We start from the raw sequence: 20,255 nt of genomic DNA on the forward strand, positions 1-20,255 counted from the left end.
ACAGAGGACGAGGGAGACGGAGAGGTAGCTGGGTTACACCATGTGACCTCGCCAGCTGTTGCTGTACACCAGTGGGAGAAACAGGGAGGGAGGTGAGGAGCAGGAGCAGGGACGGGGCAGCAAGAGAGGGAGGGGTCGAGAGCTCGCTGGTACACAATGTGACGGATGACAATCCCTAGTTCTGCAGAGAGAGAGGGAGAGAGAGAGAGAGAGAGGCCGCAGGGGATGAACACACACACATGCCCAGGCAGAGATGTTAAGAGGAAGCTCACACACACACACACACACACACACACACACACACACACACACACACACACACACACACACACACCTCCTGATTCAGCGGAACTGATTTATTCGTCAACTCTCCCTGCAGACTCGTGCAGCGAGCCTGCTGCATAACAACACAATCCCAAATCCAGCGGCACCTGCCTCTTCCGCCAACCTGTCGTCAGTCTGCATAGATTAACAGCTCCGTTACAACTCGGTCTGCGTGCTCTGGCGCTCACTGCAGATGAGAGACGGAGGGGGGGACACGACAGGCTGAAACCCACCAGAATCAGACAAGCAGCGAATTGATGATGGAGAAGCTAAAAAACCACGACTGCTTTGAGGATTGGCCAATGGATGAAGCGCTAGACAAATAGATTCCCACAACGGAGAATTAAAGGGACTCTCTTTCTGCGCTACTACCTTAGGACCTCCTGCAGGGATATGTTCATCATTATGGGATAGATGCACAGGTCTGCCTATTGCCATGGATACCAGCACGCGTAAATTCACAGTGCGGAGATGGTTTTCTATCTACCTGAAGAACAAGGCAGCGAGGAACAAGAACAACACAGGCTTCTGTCAGCTGGAGGTAAGATAAACTGGAGAAACGTTCATGCAGGAGCAGAACCAACTTCTACCAACTGTACACATGAGCACACGTGTCTGTATGGTGTGTGTGTGTGTGTGTGCGTGTGTGTGTGTGTGTGTGTGGGGGGGTGGGGGGGGGGGGGGGGGGGGGGGTGCGCGTGTGTTTGTGGAAATATTAAGGCCAGAGGAATAACAAAACAACAACAGAAACAGTCTTATTTCAACAGGAGGAGAGAGGAGTCTGTGTGCACATAAGGATGGGTGTAGGAGGAATGTGTGATATTTTGTGGAGTGCTTCAGGAGTCATTGCAGCATCCTTACAGCTGTTGCTCCGCCTGCCTGTCAAGAATCCAGAAAACAGAAGGGCAGGGAGACACTGTGTTTTGACTCAGAGAGAGACAGAGATAGGCTACATGGAAATGCAGGCAGACAGACAGAAATGCTAACAGGCAAACAAGCAGCCAGGAAGGCAGGCAGGCTGATGGATAAATGGATGCAGACAGATTGATTCAGTGGACCTCCACAGCAGTGGGTGTCTATTTATAGCCCAAACAAACCAGCAGGGAGGAGAGAGAGAGAGAGACAGAATGCTGTTTGCAGCACATCTTACCTGTATGTGTGAGCTATAAATAGAAGACACACCCACTCTCCTCCTTTGGTCTTTCATGTTGTGATAGGGGACAAATCATTTTTGGATGATCTGCTATGGTCTGCCTATGTGTGTTTCTCTTCTGAGATAGTCCATATCTGTGTCCTGATACTTTAATGCCTCATGTTGAGAACTTCTCCATTTCTCTTCCTTGGATTGGTCAGGATGCAGGATCAGCATACGAGAAGCTGGAACCACAACAACCTTGATTAGTATCATTCCACTTGTTAAAAAAGGAAACAGGAATAAAGCACTTGAGGCAATCTTTGACTCTGACTGACTCTGACATCGGCTCTGAAAACTGTGAAAACTTTTCAGCATGTCACACTTCACACCACACCCCAATTACCAACACCACAGCAGTGTCATGGTGTAGAAAAAGCTTTATTAGGAAGGCTTTGACTTTGCACTTTTAATGTGTGAAGTGCTTTGTTACCTCTCGTCTCCCAGAGGTGGTTTTTCACTCAGATCAAAACGCTCACCCAAGAGCTTGAATTATAGCCATCCAAAAATACCAAAGTTCACATCTTTATATTAAAAGTCTTTATGCATGATGTATTACATACTTTACATAATATAATCCCTATTGTTTGATGCAGTTCCATAATGCAGAATTTTAACCTTCAATTATTTAACACATTCACACAAACTCTCTTGTGAAAACTGAGTCAAAGCAAGTAAAAAAGAACCCTGTTATGGACGGAAAATCTTTTTGATAGAAAATGTTTTGCCGTCATGGATTAAGCAATGCAGGCTCCAGAGCGGCACTGTTGCTTTGTTGTCATGTGAGGAGTTGATCTGCTGTCAGGTTTGTTTCCTCCTGTTTTTCCCTGAGGATGAACTCGCAGTTCTGCTTGGTTTTATACATCTGCAGAGAAACATATCCTTTTATTTTATTCATCTCCATGAAATGTGAGGAGGTTAATGTCATTTATAATGTTTTTCTAATGCCTTACTTAAGCAATCACCCTCTCCGTCTGATTCTCAACTTATAAGTTGGTGAAAGGGAAACTGCTCTGTAATAAAAAAATGCATTTTAGAGGCTGAATTTAGGAGCTAATAACCAGCTTTTGATGCAGGTACACTGTAACAATAAATCGCAGGGATAGCAGCAAAGATCGTGATGTCATGGCGAGACAGATCTGTAATTTGAATATTTTTAGCACCATATGGTCAAAGTCTATATTATTACAGTTTGTCATAAAAACATGCACACTGTGTTTGTTTTATTTCTTAAATGGCCTAAAAATGTGAAGTACTCAATTCCATAAACCAAAAGAGCAAAGCTAAGCAAATCTGTGCAAAATAATCAATTGTTTGCTTTATTGGTAAATTAAAATATCATGTAATTTAACTAGAGAATACACAGCAAACAACTGCATTTACCCTTTTCAATAATGAACTCCTGATCGAGTTTTAATGTGGAGTGTGCAGCTTAATACTATTGTGTTATCGTCACACTGACCAAGTCATGCCTCATCATGTTGATCATAAGAGGAACAAAGTGAGACCTGAGCCAATGTCTTCCTAACAACAAGATAAATGAACTACCAGGGTTTTATGTGTGTATTTAAAAGAGTGATTTAACACATGTTATGGATAGCCTATGTATATTGCACCAACATTTTATTTAAACTGTTAATATGTTGTGAAGTGTATTTTACATTATGACTTTTCAGTCTCTGTTAAAAAAAAAGTCAATTATGTACATAAAAGGTAAATATGTCTTTTTTGTTTTGTTTGTTTTTTTCAGGAGGACAGTATTTTGAAGGAGATTGACATCAGCCACCATGTTAAAGAGGGCTGTGAGAAAGCTGACCCCTCTCAGTTCCAGCTTCTTAAAGTGCTGGGACAAGGCTCCTATGGAAAGGTAAAGAACACACGTCTGTTACAAAACAGATTTTAGCATTTTTTCCCCAACCTATTGGACAAGGTTGCTGGGAAAGGGACTCTAGGGGAACAGAGATGAGCGATGACAGAGCCACCCGAAAGATTAGCCCCGACCCTGAGCTGATGCTAACAGCAAGACGTAGGCTGTCCTCACTTGCCCAGCTGGCGACGTACTGTAGGTCATCACTGAGGCTAGCTGCTGCAGAGGAGCAGCACTTCCTTAGCTGTACTCAGTGTTTAAACAATTCACACCCCTTCAATTCATTTCTATATATCTCGACTGTAACGTGTATATTATATGGCCAAAATTAAGTTTACTCAAGTTCATTAAAATACTGCCTGACCAGAAATGAGCATTGAAACGTTGAAACCAAAGAATAAGCCTTAACACTCGACCCTGTGCTGCTGCTGACAGCCTCCTGGAGCCTCCGTCTGGAGGCTGTCCTTATTTGTCCCCAGCTGGCCCAGTAGGTCACCGAGGTTGTGCTGCAGAGCTGCAGTGCATCTTCCACTTCCACTGCGCTCAGTGGTGATAATATTCAAATCACATATATGTTGTCTGTATATCTAGACTGCAAATCAGACATACAAACATTCAAGGTAAACATTATAGTTTTAGATATATATATGTAGAGAGAGAGAGAGCTGTATGGCTTTGCTCACATTGTTTATCCATGCATGTTTGTGTTCAACATTCGAAGAGCTTTATCATCTGAAATATGATGTTTGATGTAGCACTGTGATTTATTTAGGGACCTCATGTAAACTTGAAAAATAAAGCAAAAGTAGAACTGACGTCTACTTACTTTTGGCCATCATGTTTTGTGTGTATTGTCAGTGTTCCCTTTTAAAATAAAAAATAAAGGACCTGAGGTAGAAGTGCATGGCCACCATAAAGCTTTTCACATCGGCCAATTATTTATAGAAGATAAAATGTAACTAAAACAGAGTTGTGAAACTTAAATCAATCTAATAGACTGTACGCTGATGTTGCCATACAGTACATTTTTAAAGTATAGCTAGCAAAGGGCAACTTCACTGGGATGTTTAAGTTCTTTTAAGCATGACATCCTCTAGCTACTATACAACTTGTCGGCTTCTTCTCCCTCTAAGTTTCAAACTTGGCTCTAAGCAGAAGTTAATAAAGTCCTGGGTGTTCTCACTGTGCCTACATCCTCTTGTTCTACAGCTTTTGGTTAATCTCAAATATGTAACCTGAATGTTGATACCAGGATGATGCAATCATTTTAAATAATAGACCTAGATACTTTAGTGTTGCAAACACTTACTGGAAATGGGGAACAAACAATTCAGGGACATGACCGCCCACTGTGGTGTAACATGAATGAAAATGAACTCTTTACCAAACAAGTGAGTCAGCTCATTCGTTCTTAAGTCCAGGAGACTCTGTATGTTGCTGTTAGCTCATTTCTACAAAAAGGGGCTGAAGATCTGAAACCTTTTCCCCTGATGAACATTTTCATTTTACTTACTATTGAACAGATCTATCTATAATCAGTTATTTTCTTGTTAAGCAGTTGACAAACAACAGAGTTTTACTGATCTGTAAAGGCCACATGAATCATCAGTGTAACCATGTTTTGTGTTGAAGGGTCAGGAATGGGCAGATATGAAAACCATGTCGCACGTGAATGTATTTTCCAAAGCTCCAGCAGGCACGTGACGTGAGGTCGGGTTGTTAAGCTAAATGGTAATTGTTTACATAGCTTTCTCTACCAGCGCTTAAAAGGCCTTTGGAAAATCTGTGTAAATTAAAGCTTTTGTGTGTATCACAGTGAAGCATTTAGCTAAGTCTTTAATGAAAATGGATGTCCACTGGCACTCACCTCGATTAAATTGCTAACAAACTGTGTGACTTGTAAAGGTGGGTGGTGCGGTGTGGTCTATCTTTTTTTTAATTATCCTTTATTAATTAATTTAATTTAATTTATTTGTTTATTACCAGGAATATTCCCATTGAGATAAAACATCTCTTTTCCAAGGAAGTCCTGGCCAAGAAAGCAGCATAACAACATAAACGTTTTACATTTTTTTGTTTCACATTTAATATAAAATACAAGACACAAAATAAATCACAAAACATCATTTGAACCATCAGCAAGTCAGTGCTCAGCAACCAGACATGTACGGTCTTGAATCCTTCCTTTTGAAATCGTTAATGGGGATTTTACCACCCATTGGTACAATGGACAGTTTTCCATCATGTCCCGTATTTCATCGTTCTGTATAGTGTAAGTCAGAAATAAAGCAATCACTCTTTTGATAGTGCAGATAAGATGTGTTTGCTGATGATGCTTTGCTGATTTAACTTGTTTCTTTTAACATTTGATGAAAATATATTGATGGTAGTGTATAAGAACATAATTTATCTCCATGTTGCCAAACTGTCTTAGATTGAGAAAACTTGATTATTTTTTTTAGGAGATCAAAAATTCTCTCAATGAGCTGAAAGTTACTGCTAGCAGTTTCACAATAAAGTAGTTTAAAGGACAAAATATGTAGATGCAGCTAAGAAGAACTATAAAGTATGGTACCTCCAACATGTCCTGGAGGTCTTCACCATCATTGCTGCATTGTGTTGAATAATATTTCTGCAAATGGTTAGCCTACTCTGTTTAGCAACTCCACAATAACTTGACTTAAATTCTACACTTACAAATGTTCCTATTTATAACGTGTCTGTAGAAATGTTGGACTATCAGTTTAAATGGTGATAATGGTTGGGATCTGATGGTTGCAGGTGTTTCTGGTGAGAAAGATCAGAGGACTGGACAGAGGACAGCTGTATGCCATGAAGGTCCTGAAGAAAGCCACACTGAAAGGTAATCATCAGAAAATCTGAAATGTAAGATTTAGTGAGTAAACTGTTAATACGTTGGCATGTAGCCATTGCTTCATGTAGTGATATATTTATATATAAAGCCTCCTCGATGAGTCATAGCTAGGTCATGCCCCATCATTTATCATATCAAGAAAAAGATTCAAATCTGATCATTTTTCATTTAAAAATATTTGTATATGTTAATGGTGATATCACATTCAAATCAAACGGAAACAAAGAGAGATATGTGATCGTTTCCGTTTGCCCTACATTGTGGAGGATTTGTGGTAAAAGAGGTTAGTTTGTGCTCGAGAATCAGATCAACTGTTTTCGCGTTAAATGGGATTATTGTAAACGAGGATGTACCGCGGAAAAACAGGTTGAGATGCCATGTGCTGATTTAGTGACTTTGAACAAGGCTCAATCCTCTTAACCTGCACCTCTGGAATTTAAAAAAGTTATGGTTGCAATCTGTCAAGGCAACAGATGCTGTAGAAACACTGCGACCTGTGCTGTTTGCTCTGCGTAATGAGCAGACTCTCCATGTGATGAGAGTGATTCAGTTTAACGTGTTTTAATCAAGTAAAAGCTGATTCAGCCTACAGAGAGCCTACTGCTGCTATAAGAGGCTTGTCTTGATTTATACATGCAGACAGATATAAATAACTGAATGTTATGTCGATGAACAAACTTCTGCCCTGCTGTGTCCTTCTCAGTTCGGGATCGTGTGCGGTCTAAGATGGAGAGAGACATTCTGGCAGAAGTGAACCATCCATTTATAGTTAAACTGCACTACGGTAAGTCTGACTGTCTGAAAGTCTTCCTTTAGATGGTCATATGTTAACTGAAATATAGAGTCCTGACACGCACAAGAACATTTGAACATATGCAGTAACTCCCATCCTAAAAACACTCCATCAGCTACCAAACAGAATCACCTTCAAAGTGCTAAATTAATTTGTAAAATACTTTTTTAATCTCTGAGGGGAAATTCAGGTTTACACTCTGTTACTGAAAGACAAACTCCTTAAACTCACACACACGCACAAACAGGACCTGTGGTCACGCATGACAGTAGTGGAGAGATGTCAGAGTGGGGCTGCCACTCAACGAGTGCACCAGAGCTGTTGGGGTTTCAATATTTTGGGTCTGCACCGGGACTTGAACCAGGGACCTTCCAGTTCCCAACAAAGTCCCGACAGACTATTGCCACCCCCATAGTCCACAAATTGATCAATGGTTTATTTCGCAAATACATTTCTGACATGCCCACAGACTGTAACCCTAACAGGGCTCTTAGTTCATCAAGTGAAGATCTGTTAGTCAACCCAGAGACTTAGATCCAGGTCCAGAGAGTGGGACTTAAATCCCTGTGGTCCTTCTCTCTGGATCAAACTAATGCTAAACTCAAACTCTTGTCCCATACATACAAATATTTACTCTTGTGTACGTATGTGTGTGCAAATGTGCTCACTTGGTTGTTTGTGCAGTGTGTCTTTTTTTGTTTTTGATTGCCATGTGATGTCTCTGATGAGCGTGTGTGTGTGTGTGTGTGTGTGTGTGTGTGTGTGCTGTTGTTTCATGGTTGTTGAAATAAATGTTGGTTTCTTTATATCAGTATAAAGCACATTGAGCTTACCTGTAATGAAATGTGCTTTATAAATACACTTACTATTCTATATACATTTCTTTAGACACACACTGTTTTATTCATGATGATGGATAGAGGAGTACAGAAGAGTAGTGTTAAATAGCTTTCAGGTGAGCAGCATAAGGGGATGTCATTTTTTAAGGGAGGATTCTGAGAAAAGGAAACTGTGAAGGCTTATTGTTGAAAGGAAGGCATCACCTCTTTTTGTTCCGTTACGAAGCCTGAGAGTCGACGTATCTTGCTTTTGTTTCTAAAAGGTTTGGGATTATAACGACCCTCATTGTTCACATCTAAGCACACTCGATGACTCCAGGTATCTGTCCCGACTCCACTTGAACATATAGACATGTTGCCTCAGTTTAGAACTAGAACCGTTACAGTGAACACATCCGGGAAAGTCTCAGTTTTAGTGAGTTTTAGTGAGGCGGCATCATTTATGCCTTCTCTACAATGAACCCTAAATATTTGTGGTGTGCGTCTGTTTTTGCATTTGTCACATTTGTGTGTTTGTGTGTGTGTGTGTGTGTGTGTGTGTGTGTGTAGCCTTTCAGACTGAAGGAAAGCTCTATCTTATCCTGGACTTTCTCAGAGGAGGAGACCTTTTCACTCGTCTTTCTAAGGAGGTACGTCGACTTCTCAAAGCTGATGTTTGTCTTATCTCTTGATGTAATCCTGATTATTTATTATTCTTTATATTACTTTTATAGTTTTGCATCACTCAGTAGACTTGCCGTGCATTCTGTGTTTCAGGTCATGTTTACAGAAAACGATGTGAAGTTTTACCTGGCAGAGTTGGCCCTGGCCCTGGACCATCTGCACAGTCTGGGGATCATCTACAGGGACCTCAAACCTGAGAAGTACGACCTCACTCTTTCTGCTTTTCTGTTTCATTCTCAAGCTGATCTTTTGAGCAGATTTTAATGCAAATGTTCCCGACAGTATTCTTCTGGATGAAGAAGGTCATATAAAGATAACAGGTCAGTGAATCCAACATCAAAGAATTTCCTCTTTTAATTGAAGTCAATCTCTCTGCTTATGACTCCTTCCTGCCTCTGCGTTTCAGACTTTGGATTAAGTAAAGAAGCTATCGACCATGACAAAAGAGCGTATTCTTTTTGTGGAACAATTGAGTACATGGCTCCAGAGGTTGTGAACAGGCGAGGACACACACAAAGTGCTGACTGGTGGTCATTTGGGGTACTTATGGTAAGAATTGTCTTTTCGGTGACCGCCTCTCTTCATCATTTCTGTGCACTTGTTCTTCATTATGCGAGCATGTTTTGCTCTTTCTACTGGGCTGCAGGTTCTGTCTGATAGCGGGCATACATTAAAGGACTCTGCTCTTCGATAATGAGCCAGTGGACTTGTTTTTAATTTGGCTTTCTTCTGGCTGTAAAGCTGCACAATTACCTTGACTGGCTGATTAGGCTCCATCACTTTGGTACTTTGGCATCCTCAGGATTTTGCTCTGTTTTTTTTTCAGCTGGTGGCTTATCTTCATAATACTAAAAAGGCTGGCAGCTACATCAGGACACCAGGGAAAGTTATCAGCCCTGTTTGACCTTGGCTTATAATAGAAAGTATTATAACAAACAAGCGATAGCTTGGCTTTTCAGAATACTCTCTCTGGACTCTGGACTGACTGGAACAGTTAAGACACTTATCTAAATAGTCTTTTTTTCTGGGAATTTGGAGCAAAACAAATGTTGTTTCTCATCATAAGACTGGTATGACTTTAAGTAGTTATCACATTAAACTCAAAACGTATTCACAGGTTTATGAACATTCGTAGAATTTCCTATTGGGATCTTTGTTTTCCTCTTTAAGCAACATTTTTATAAATACAAAACAAAGAATACATTGATAGTGAACAGGGCTGTTTGATACAGCAGCAGATCACATTCCTGTTTATGAGAGTTGTGACACTGTTAACTGTGGTACATTTACTCTTTCGTGACAGTATTAATAAAATGTCTTTATACCACACAAATCATCGTAGGTTGTGTGTTTGTAAAAGACTCTTATCATCAGTTCAAAGGCAGCTCTTGTTCATATGTAGAGGAACTCAATTAACAAATGACACTTGAATCTACCTCTGTGTTCATTTACTCTGACGACTGCTATGATCTGTTTTCCAGTTTGAGATGCTGACAGGCTCACTGCCGTTCCAAGGAAAAGATCGAAAAGAAACAATGGCACTTATTCTGAAGTAAGTCAAAATCACACTCTCATATTGTTTGTTGTTAAGTTAAGTAGTTGTTACAAACTCCATGCAGCAAGTCTGTTATATAGAAATGGCTGGGCTGCTAAAAGGTAGAGTGGATGTGCCCTCTGCAGAGGCCATTTAACCACATCAGTGCATGTGTATTAGGCCAGTAGTGATAGCACTACCCTGCTGGCTAACATTTGCATCCTCTGCCTGGATCTGATCAGCATTTGGAGCTGACTGAAAAAATGTTTCTTTATAAGTTATAAGTTAAAAATGCCTGAGCCTCCTTTATGTTGTGCAGATCCTGGCTTTGGATTACAAAGTCCAACATTACTGGTCTAACACTTAAATAAAATACACCTAAACACAACGTTAACATCACAAACTCATAGTGGAACCATTTGAAGAAGGACAAGGGAGCGGGGTTGTTGCATTTTGAAATCAGGGACTATAAAGAAACGTTTTGTGTTAAAGAAAGGTATTTAGGTGGAAAACAAAAACATGTTGCCTTTGCTTAAATTTAGGATAAAGGATGTTTTTGCTAACCGTTAAGTTATGAGGCTGTGCTCCAGATAGCTTTCCCCTTATGGATGAGGTATTGATGTAGTTAAAGCTGATTTGAAGGCAAATGATATCACATTGGTCACATTATTCCAGTGTTTCTGATACTTCATCAGCAGCTGATTCTCACTTTCTGTTGATTAACTGACAAATCTTTTCTTTCTAGTCTTTATAAGTTGAGTCATTGTATCTGAATGATACTCTTATTGTCAGTGTTTCTGATTAAATCATTGTTTTTCTAGAAAATATGCTCATGTGAATCTCTAACAGGAAACACAATGATTAAGCTATCATCATATAATGTTTTTGTCTCTTGTCTGCACAGAGCGAAGCTGGGAATGCCTCAGTTCCTCAGTCCTGAAGTGCAGAGCTTATTAAGAGCACTCTTCAAGAGGAACCCCGCTAATCGACTAGGTAATGTTTATGAATACATGAGTAGAGCTGATGAAAATATCTCTTTAAAAATAGCGAGCAGCTACAGCATGGTTGTCACAGCTTCCACAGTCTCCATTTATAATCTCAATAATGTAGAACAATTAGCATTTATATCTGCAATGTCCAGGCAGGCAGGCCACATGGAAGTCCATTAAGAATTTGGCAGTGCACAGAAAAGACTGTTTCTCTGAATTAGTGTCATTATGTGTGACTGGCAGGAGCCGGAGCGGATGGAGTGGAAGAAATAAAAAGACATCGCTTCTTTGCATCGATAGACTGGACTGTAAGTACAACTTCTATCCTGAAGTCTGCAGAGCTTGAAGAGCTTTTAAGGATACTTAGTGTGTCTTTGAAACTGCTTCCTGTACTCTACTAAATGACACCTAGTTGTTTACACAGACTGTCAATCATTTTTGTGTACCTTTAATTCATGCAATGGTTTTTCCCTGGTACATTTCCCATGCTAGGTTTTTTGAGGTTGCACTTCTTAAATGCACTAATAATTTCAATCAGGAGCAACTTCAGTAAGAGGTAACTAAAATGTATTTATTTATACATGCGGTGTCTTTGGCGATTAGACACCATCATAATGACTGGGTGGGAATAGAAGAATGTGTGATCTGATGAGGAGTGGGTTTCTGAGGCTCTAAACTCTTCTGAGCTGGAATGGAGGAACAATCGCACTAAAATGATAAAGCCTCTATGGAAGAGAGAGAAAAGGTTTTAAGATTATACCACAGAAGGATGGTTAGTTGAGGGAAGCTGTGGCAGGCTCAGGTTGTATTATTACTTAAAGAGTAAACGACCTAAATCAGCTGATCAACAGAGCAGGGACACAAGGAGGGGCGAGGTTGAATTAAGAAATTAAATAAATGTGTGCGCATGAACTTACACTGAGCTCCACTTGTCTGAGTTAGATTAAAAAGCACATTAAAATATCTTGGGCAGTTTTTGGTATCCTTCCTTAAAACGTTTAGCTAACAATCATGACTCATGAGGTTTTTTACTGAGCTGTAAAAAATATTTTCTCTGCTGCCATTTTAGTCCCACTTGATTGTAAATAATCCTCTTATCTCTAAAAGCCTCTCTCACAGAAAGTTTGTCCATGCACAAATGTTCCAGTTGTGCACATCGTTACCTGCACTATCATAATCTAACCATGACATTCATTTATTCAACATGAGCTGCAGAAACGGGATCAATCTTCAAAAGCCAGCACTATTTTCCAAAGCCTTTATTTTTAAGAAGCTTTTCAAACATCACTGAATGGCGCTCTGAAACAATATTTGATTCCTGCTAACCTAAGAGCCCTTCTTGCAGATTCCCATCAATACATTAAAGGAAGATTGTGCAACATATTATACATAAATACAGTAGAAATCAAGTATATCGTCTGAGTCACGACTGTCTACAATGAGTGAGTCCTCCAAGCTGTACTGTTGTCGTAGCTGTGTTTATAACATGTTTACATGGACGGGACCAACTTGTGTATAAAGCGGTTTAAGTCAAAGACCAGGGAAAGGAAGGATAACATACTCTCTGTGTGTTTGGATATCACATAAGTGTGTTTAGATCTCTGTCTTTCTCTGTCAATTTAAGTGCAATATAAAGCTACAAGTTAACCACAGAGTGCTAACATTAGCCTGCTAACACAACAGTAAAGGACTTAAGTGATTGCAGCTCGAGCAAAGGACCATTCTGTCCGCAGCTTGCGCTTAATGGTGCTTAATTATGCTAGCTTCTAACTCATAACGCCTTCGTGCAAACGCAAGTGGAGAGGGGAGGCTTCAGAATATTGGAGGTGTCACCAAACAGAAGTTTGTTTGGTTTAATGCTGGTGCTCAAGGGCGACATCTACTGGATCAAAAACTCAATAATTAATACTTTAAGAAGAAAACCTGTTTCACCATTTGTGTGCTCACTCAGGAGGGAATATTTAGCCAATATATGTAAAGGTAATACATTAATCATTTATTGATCTTGGTAAATTGCTATGTATTTGTATTTTGATCATATTCAAGAGAATGATGTTCGGAAATAAGCAAAACAACAATGTATGACAGGACAGATTGGGTCTGTTGAAAAAGCTTTTGACAGATTTACTGACGTAAAGAACAGGGAGAGTGAAACATATCAGAGACGATTTTTAAGCATTCAGTTTAATTGAGAAATCTCAGCACCTGAACAGACTGATAACAGACACCACCTTACTTTCCTGTCTTGTGATATAGTTATTTGTGAAATCCAACCACTGTGCACAACAGGAAGCGACTGCCATTGCAAGGGTGACACCTGCAGGTCGTACTCTCTAACATACTGAGGAACAAGACAAAAACCTACAACAAGTTAGGATGTCCATGAATGCATTACACATGTGATTTTTAGATTTTTTTATTCATCACATCAAGTGAATCAGATACAGAGATGATTATTCATCATCTTTAAGGTCCTTTAAACCTTTATTTTCACTTTGAATTGGATTTTAGTTCCACTTATTTATTCTCCTCTTTCCTTATTGACTCGGTTTTTTTTGCCCTCAAAGTCAAATTTCAAGTTTCAGTGATATTATTATTGATGTGTAATTAATACATGCATCAGCCTGCAATGAGTTTGTTCTGGGATGTGAGACAAACGTGTAGCACAACCTCACCTTTATTGTTAACACTCGAGTGCCAGTGAGTTTTAAGAAGCAGCATTTCCACTGTCTAACTATGAGTGGGACCTCATTTGATTGCACATGAGCTTGTGATCAGAGCAGCTGTCGCTAAAGGTGCTGACGTTGATCTTTCATGTTTTCTTGTTGTTGTTTTTTTCCTGTAGAAGTTGTACAAGAGGGAAACGAGGCCTCCGTTCAAACCCACAGTTGGACGACCTGAAGACACTTTCCATTTTGACCCTGAGTTCACCTCCAGAACACCCACTGGTAACTTAACAAACAAAATCACACACATAAAAACATACGTTTTTATACACGTCAGTCGTGATGTATCCAGTGTTTTTCTGATGCATTGAAACTAGTGGGTTAGTGCATATTCGTGGTATTGTGAGTACATATTTGTGTCTGTGTGTTTTTGCCCATTCAGATTCTCCCGGCATTCCTCCCAGCGCTAACACGCACCAGTTGTTTCGAGGTTTCAGTTTTGTTGCACAAAATCAGAATCCGGAGTCAAGTGTAGCGACAGTCGCAGCTACTCGTCAGGAGTTGAGTAGCATCAACCCCATCGCACAGGTACTACCCCTCCTTTAATAAGCAGCTCACATCCTTACTCCACATACAATAATGTGACGCACTTCAGACTAATCAGAATTTACTTTGTGTTATTTCTTCATGAGCTAATTGCTTTTTTCATCAAGTGATTGGCTAATGTTTCCAAATATTACCCTGATAAATCAAAGTCATTAGTGTGGAAGTTGGTACTTACACGTATATGTATTTATTGCTTCATTAATGTAATTTAATATGTTTAATTATTTTACTGTTTTGACTTTTTATGTCATGTTTGCAAAAGCACCATGAAAACAGACACAAAAGTTACTATAGCAACAGACTGCTGAAAAAGATAATCACGCTCTCAAAGAACAAGTGACACGTCTGACCAGAACATGACCATGAAATATAAGAAAGGAGTGTGTGTGTGTGTGTGTGTGTGTGTGTGTGTGTGTGTGTGTGTTCCCTGCAGCGTCTCCGTGGTGATGTGGCCTTCAGCGACGTTTATGAACTCAAGGAGGAAGTGGGGCAGACAGTGATCTCTGTCTGCAGGAGATGTCTGCACAGAGTTACTGCTGTGGAGTATTCAGTGAAGGTAGGGTACATGACCAAAACCTTTACAACGACTTCGTTAGGTTTACAATAACAAAGAAAGGTTTATTCAGGTGGGTTCTTGTTGTTTTTGACAGATTTTGGGTTCAAAAAGTTTTTGGAATTGTTCATCTTGCAGCGATGCTATATGGGCTTTAAAGTCATCCATGTGGACATTTTTCTGTTTAGCCTTCAGTCTGTCAACTAAAAGTGCTTAGTGCCACTCTGGTCAGCTCAGAATATTACTCTCTGTTTGAGACATCATTATGGGAAAGACAGAGCTTTGTGTTAAAGAGAAAAATCATTCGAATAAAAATGAATCATCATTCACTTAAAAGCCATCAGATTCAAAAACTGAAGTTTTACCTGCAAGAACAGGTGGATGGCTGACCTCACAGATACAAAGAGTTTGTTTATCTTAAGAGAAATCCTTCCTGTGCCTTTTCCCATCCCCGCCTATCCAGCGTTTCTGAACAAGGAGATTTTTCCTTAACCTTGCTCGTTTGTAAAGCATCTCTAGATACACACTTGTTATGAATTGGCGCTACACAAATAATGACTGATCGATTGCTACTGTCTTTCACACAGATTGTTTGTGTTGGATCTTAATTAACCATTGACCAAAGTCAAACGATAACACAAACAAACAGATCATACTGTAGCAGCAAGACCAGAAGCTCCTGGCTCTCTCCTGCACGTTCATGTCAGAATCAATGAAGTCATGAGGCTATGAAGTTCTGTAATACGAAGTTTTAATAATATATACATATATAATGTAAATATTTTTTTTGTTATAGCAAACCAAGCTTCAACTTCAACTTTATTGGTCACCGAAGGGCAATTCATTTTGCAATTCATTATTGTTATTATTATTGTTGTTGTTGTTGTTGTTGTTGTTATTATTATTATTATTATTATTATTATTATTATTATTGTTATTATTATTATTATTATTATTATTATTATAATTATTATTGTCCACACCCTACAAAACCCAACAATATATAAACCTACAGTATGAAGTAATGTTGGTGACTATGGCTTGTAAGTGATGCATTGTGGGAACAGGCTGCACACAAGAAGCAATATGTGTGCATCCTTACAATGTCTACATCGAGATTCAGATGTTGCAAATAAGACTTTTCCTTTTCTTTTCCTTGTGTCAGATTATTGAGCGAGCGAGAAAAGATCCATCAGAAGAGATCGAGATTCTGTTACGATACGGACAGCATGCAAATATTATTACCCTGAAGGATGTAAGTGTAATACTCCCACCCTGAAATACACACAGAGCTGTTTCCTCATCTTCTGAACAGTTCCTCATGAGCCCATTGTGTGTGTGTGTGTGTGTGTGTGTGTGTGTGTGTGTGTGTGTGTGTGTGTGTGTGTGTGTGTGTGTGTGTGTGTGTGCCTTGTACCATTAGGTGTTTGACGACGGCCAGTTTGTCTACCTGGTTCAAGATTTACTGAGAGGAGACGAGCTGCTGGACAGAGCTCTGACCGTGCCAAACTTCACAGAGAGAGATGCATCAGACATCATCTGCACGCTGACCAAGACTGTGGAGTATTTACACTCGCAGGGGGTGAGACAGAGGGGGAAGAGGTTCTGTTTAAAGCCTTGATTTTTACAAAAACAGCTGCCAACAAATCCATCGGTCTTAGTTTCGCCTCTGCGAGACTGTGAAACTAAAAAGATGTTAATATGAGTGCATTTGTGTGTGCTTGTGTTTCAGGTCGTGCATCGAGACCTGAAGCCGAGTAACATCAGCTACTCTGATGACAGTGGACTCCCAGAAAGCATCAGGATATGTGACTTTGGTTTTGCCAAACAGCTCAGGGCAGAGAATGGTTTACTGATGATCCCATGTTACACAGCTACGTTCATGGCTCCGGAGGTAACAATTATAATATCTCACGCAAAGATTTAAAAACTCAAAGTCATCCCACCATGCAGTCTGTTCAAATCAGCCTCTATGTGTATGTGTGTGTGCAGGTTCTGAGGAAGCAGGGTTATGATGCAGCCTGTGACATCTGGAGCCTGGGGATCCTGCTCTACACAATGATTGCTGGGTCTGTTGAAAAACTTTTGAAATTATCAGCATTTACAGACTTTTTGAGTTGTACAGCTCCAAAATGTATTTTGCACATCATTGATGCTTATCACCTTCTTAACGGGAGGTTTAACCGTCTCGAGATTCAATCAGGGCTTTTATGTCATTTGTAGATTTTAGGAGAGCTCTCTGTTTCCTGATTCTTCCTCTGTTGAATTTCCCAGTGTAAACATTTGTTCTTTATTCTCCAGTTTCAGTCCGTTTGCCAGCAGCTCTGAAGACACAGCAGAGGAAATTCTGGCGAAAATCGGCAGCGGGAAATTCATCATCACAGGGGGGAACTGGGACCTGGTATCAGATGTTGCCAAGGTTAATGACATCCCTCTTGTTTATTTTTGGGAGACAGATATTTATAGGTCGTGATGCTAAAATGACTTTGCCTAAATGTCTTAACATGACCTTTGTTTCCCTGCATATGTTCAGGACATTGTGATCAAAATGCTCCACGTGGACCCTCACCAGCGTCTGACCGCTCCGCAGGTACGACAGGTCGAAAAAAGCGTTTGCTTTGGTAGGATAGGAGTCTTTCTTCAGGACTATTTTTTGTGCAAACAGCTAAAGTTATTTGCAGTGGAAAACACAGATACAGAAGAAGAAGATAGCCTACATACTTTCTTACCTCTTTATACAGAGTGACAGTAAACAACAAAGGAAATCCTTAGCTTTCTATATCAATATATTCCTTATCCCACACATTTCATCTCGGTCTGCAGTGTATTTAGTTAATGTAATGTAATGTAATTAGTTTTCTGTCTGGCCCTTTAGGTTCTTCGTCATCCCTGGATCGTAGACAGAGAGCAGCTTTCTGACACAGCTCTCTCCAGACAAGATGCTCTTACAGTAAAGGTCAGATCTGTGTGCATGATTGCGTGCAGTACAGTTCATTAGAAAATGATAGTAGATACTTGATATTGTCAGATGCTCTGTACTGCTCTGTGTTTGCATGATACCTCCTAATTGTAAGAAAGCCCAAGACCTCAGAGTGTAATATTTTTAATTGGTATTCACGATTTCAAACAACACTTTACATTTCAAGAAACCTGTGACGTGCTCCTTTTCTGTCCACAGGGTGGTGCTGCCACCCACAAGTCGGACAAATATCAATATCTTATCATGTATTCTGATGTTTTTCCACCAGGGGGCACTGTCTGCCACTTACTCAGCTCTGAAGCGCTGTGTCACTGCTCCAGTCCTGGAGCCGGTTCAGTCTTCCAGCCTGGCTCAGCGAAGGGGGATGAGGAAATTAGGAAGTCCCAAAGTTGAGTCTGAGACTCCAGTAAAGGAGCCCACTGAGCAATCCAAGTAAACCTCCAGAGAGGAGGAAAACGCACACACAAAGTGTTGGAAGTCGTTGGAAATCAGTTCCAAATCAGTCCATGCAAACGAACACGCGTGAAAATAATCTTATACTGTGAAATAATACATTCAGCCTGTGACTGTAAATAGATCAAAGCCCACTAAACTCAACTTTAATGAGCCTTATTTGAACCTTTCAGAAGCCTTTACGGTCACTGGACCACCAATTGTCCTGTAAGCGTTGCAAACATCCTGTATAAAAACATACCATGTAGATCAATCATCATGCTATATTTTTAGCGCAGCACCAAAACAACATTTTTCATTTTGATGATGGCAATAATATTACAAGGAACTAAAATGATCGGGTGTTTAAAGTAGTATATATGTGGACAATAACTTCTTTATGACCATGCATGTTTGGATGCAAGTAGAGCTAATGTATATTTCACAGACCACATCGAGCCTGCTGTAATCTCTCTATCTGTAGCTCCAGCAGCGAAATACGGGAAATCTACGTTTGGTCACCAATATTGCAAAAAGCAGAATTCAGTGACACAAGCAACATATAGTCACATTTTGTTTTATGTTATTAAGCACATACATGTAGCAGGAAGTGAAAGACAGTCAAACAATACTACCGTCTTCCACTTTGATTACTCTAACATTTATCCAACATGAGATATGCTGATGACATCTATGTAAACAGTTCCTCCTTTCGAGACTCTTACTGAGTTATGCACGTTACAAGACTGAAACCTTCTGTGAATAAAGCCGTCTAAGTCTTATTGTTCATAATATGTTTAATAATGTTACTGTGTATTTCCGTCTACCATAAACTCAGCCTTTGACTTTTACAAAGTTTATTGTTAAATGTATTATTCTTGTGAGCGATGAGGTGAATTATGTGAAACTGTTTTCATGTTTATACATAACATGTTCAAAATGTGGTTGGAATCAGAGTACTCAGTTTACCTGTTTGAACCAGGACTTCTGCATTTAGAGTAATAGCTCTTTGTTTTCTGCGTGTGCTTTGTCCAGTCGCTGCGCTTACTGTAGGCTCCTGTTCGCTGTCAGTGTATGAAAGGTGAGGTTTGTACATACTGAGGCTGCCCTGGACGTCTCCGAGAAATTATACAATCACAGGTACGAGGTCGATCTGAGCAGAGTGATTTGTAGATATGAGTTTGTCACTTTGTGTTGTACAGTACGGACCGTAGATGATTAAACCGACATCATGTGATGTGCAACCAAATAGCACTGTAGAGGAGTGACAGTGAATCTGTACATATGTCCTGTATATGTTGTGATGCATTGCACAACTGTAAGAAGAGGAGCTGGGATAGATGCATATAATGTTGTAGATATATTGTATATGATGGTGGTAGTGCTGTACATATTGTTAACTAATTTAGATTGTACATACTGTCGTGCTAAATCGCCATTACAAAGATTAGATTGTTTATAGATGGTGTTGCACAACTTTAGGCCAGCTGTGATACTGTACATATTGTGTTTGCAGATCAAATATTGAGATTGTACATAGTATATCGTGTTGTGCATCCATTGCTCAGAGTGTACATACTATCTTTACCTGGCCAATCAACACAATCATTGGCTAGAATGCCAAAGTTTTGCTAATAAAGTCAAAGAAATGAAACAGCATTCAGAGAGTGAGGATCTTTTATTGTAACGCACTTTAATGTTGATTTATTTTCCTAACTCAATCATAAGTGACATGAAGGCCTTATCTCAGTATATCAGGCAGTGTATATAAAATAACACATTTTAAGATGACTACAGGGCCTTTTCACAGCGGGCATCAAAGATAAAACATCGGTCACCTGAAACAGAAAGCTAAAGAGAATTCAGTATCTGTGACAAATTATGAGTAATGTAAAACGTGAGCTTTGTTAAAACATGATTGATGGGGGGCAATAGACTAGCG

At 39.8% G+C, this 20,255-nt stretch overlaps 1 protein-coding gene across 1 annotated transcript; it reads left to right on the forward strand.

Moving 5' to 3' along the window:
* Window positions 1–309: 309 nt before the first annotated feature.
* rps6ka2 (ribosomal protein S6 kinase, polypeptide 2) lies at window positions 310–19,966 on the forward strand. The gene is made up of 22 exons (XM_079338852.1): window positions 310–865; window positions 3,267–3,383; window positions 6,165–6,246; window positions 6,962–7,042; window positions 8,440–8,519; window positions 8,647–8,753; window positions 8,836–8,873; window positions 8,960–9,102; window positions 10,035–10,105; window positions 10,992–11,080; window positions 11,320–11,384; window positions 13,922–14,024; window positions 14,185–14,330; window positions 14,782–14,904; window positions 16,067–16,156; window positions 16,325–16,483; window positions 16,634–16,795; window positions 16,894–16,970; window positions 17,203–17,320; window positions 17,435–17,491; window positions 17,777–17,857; window positions 18,150–19,966. Exons 1-22 carry the CDS (start codon window positions 761–763, stop codon window positions 18,315–18,317), a joined length of 2,262 nt encoding a protein of 753 aa, XP_079194978.1. The 5' UTR covers window positions 310–760; the 3' UTR covers window positions 18,318–19,966.
* The last annotated feature ends 289 nt before the right edge of the window (window positions 19,967–20,255 follow it).

This window comes from Symphodus melops, assembly GCF_947650265.1.
Source record: "Symphodus melops genome assembly, chromosome: 3".
NCBI lineage: Eukaryota > Metazoa > Chordata > Actinopteri > Labriformes > Labridae > Symphodus > Symphodus melops.

Coding starts and splice junctions, on each gene's coding strand:
- rps6ka2 (XM_079338852.1), top strand. CDS start 761: ATGGATACCAGCACGCGTAAATTCACAGTGCGGAGATGGTTTTCTATC. Junction 866..3,266: donor CAGGCTTCTGTCAGCTGGAG/GTAAGATAAACT, acceptor TGTTTTTTTCAG/GAGGACAGTATTTTGAAGGA. Junction 17,492..17,776: donor AGCGTCTGACCGCTCCGCAG/GTACGACAGGTC, acceptor CTGGCCCTTTAG/GTTCTTCGTCATCCCTGGAT.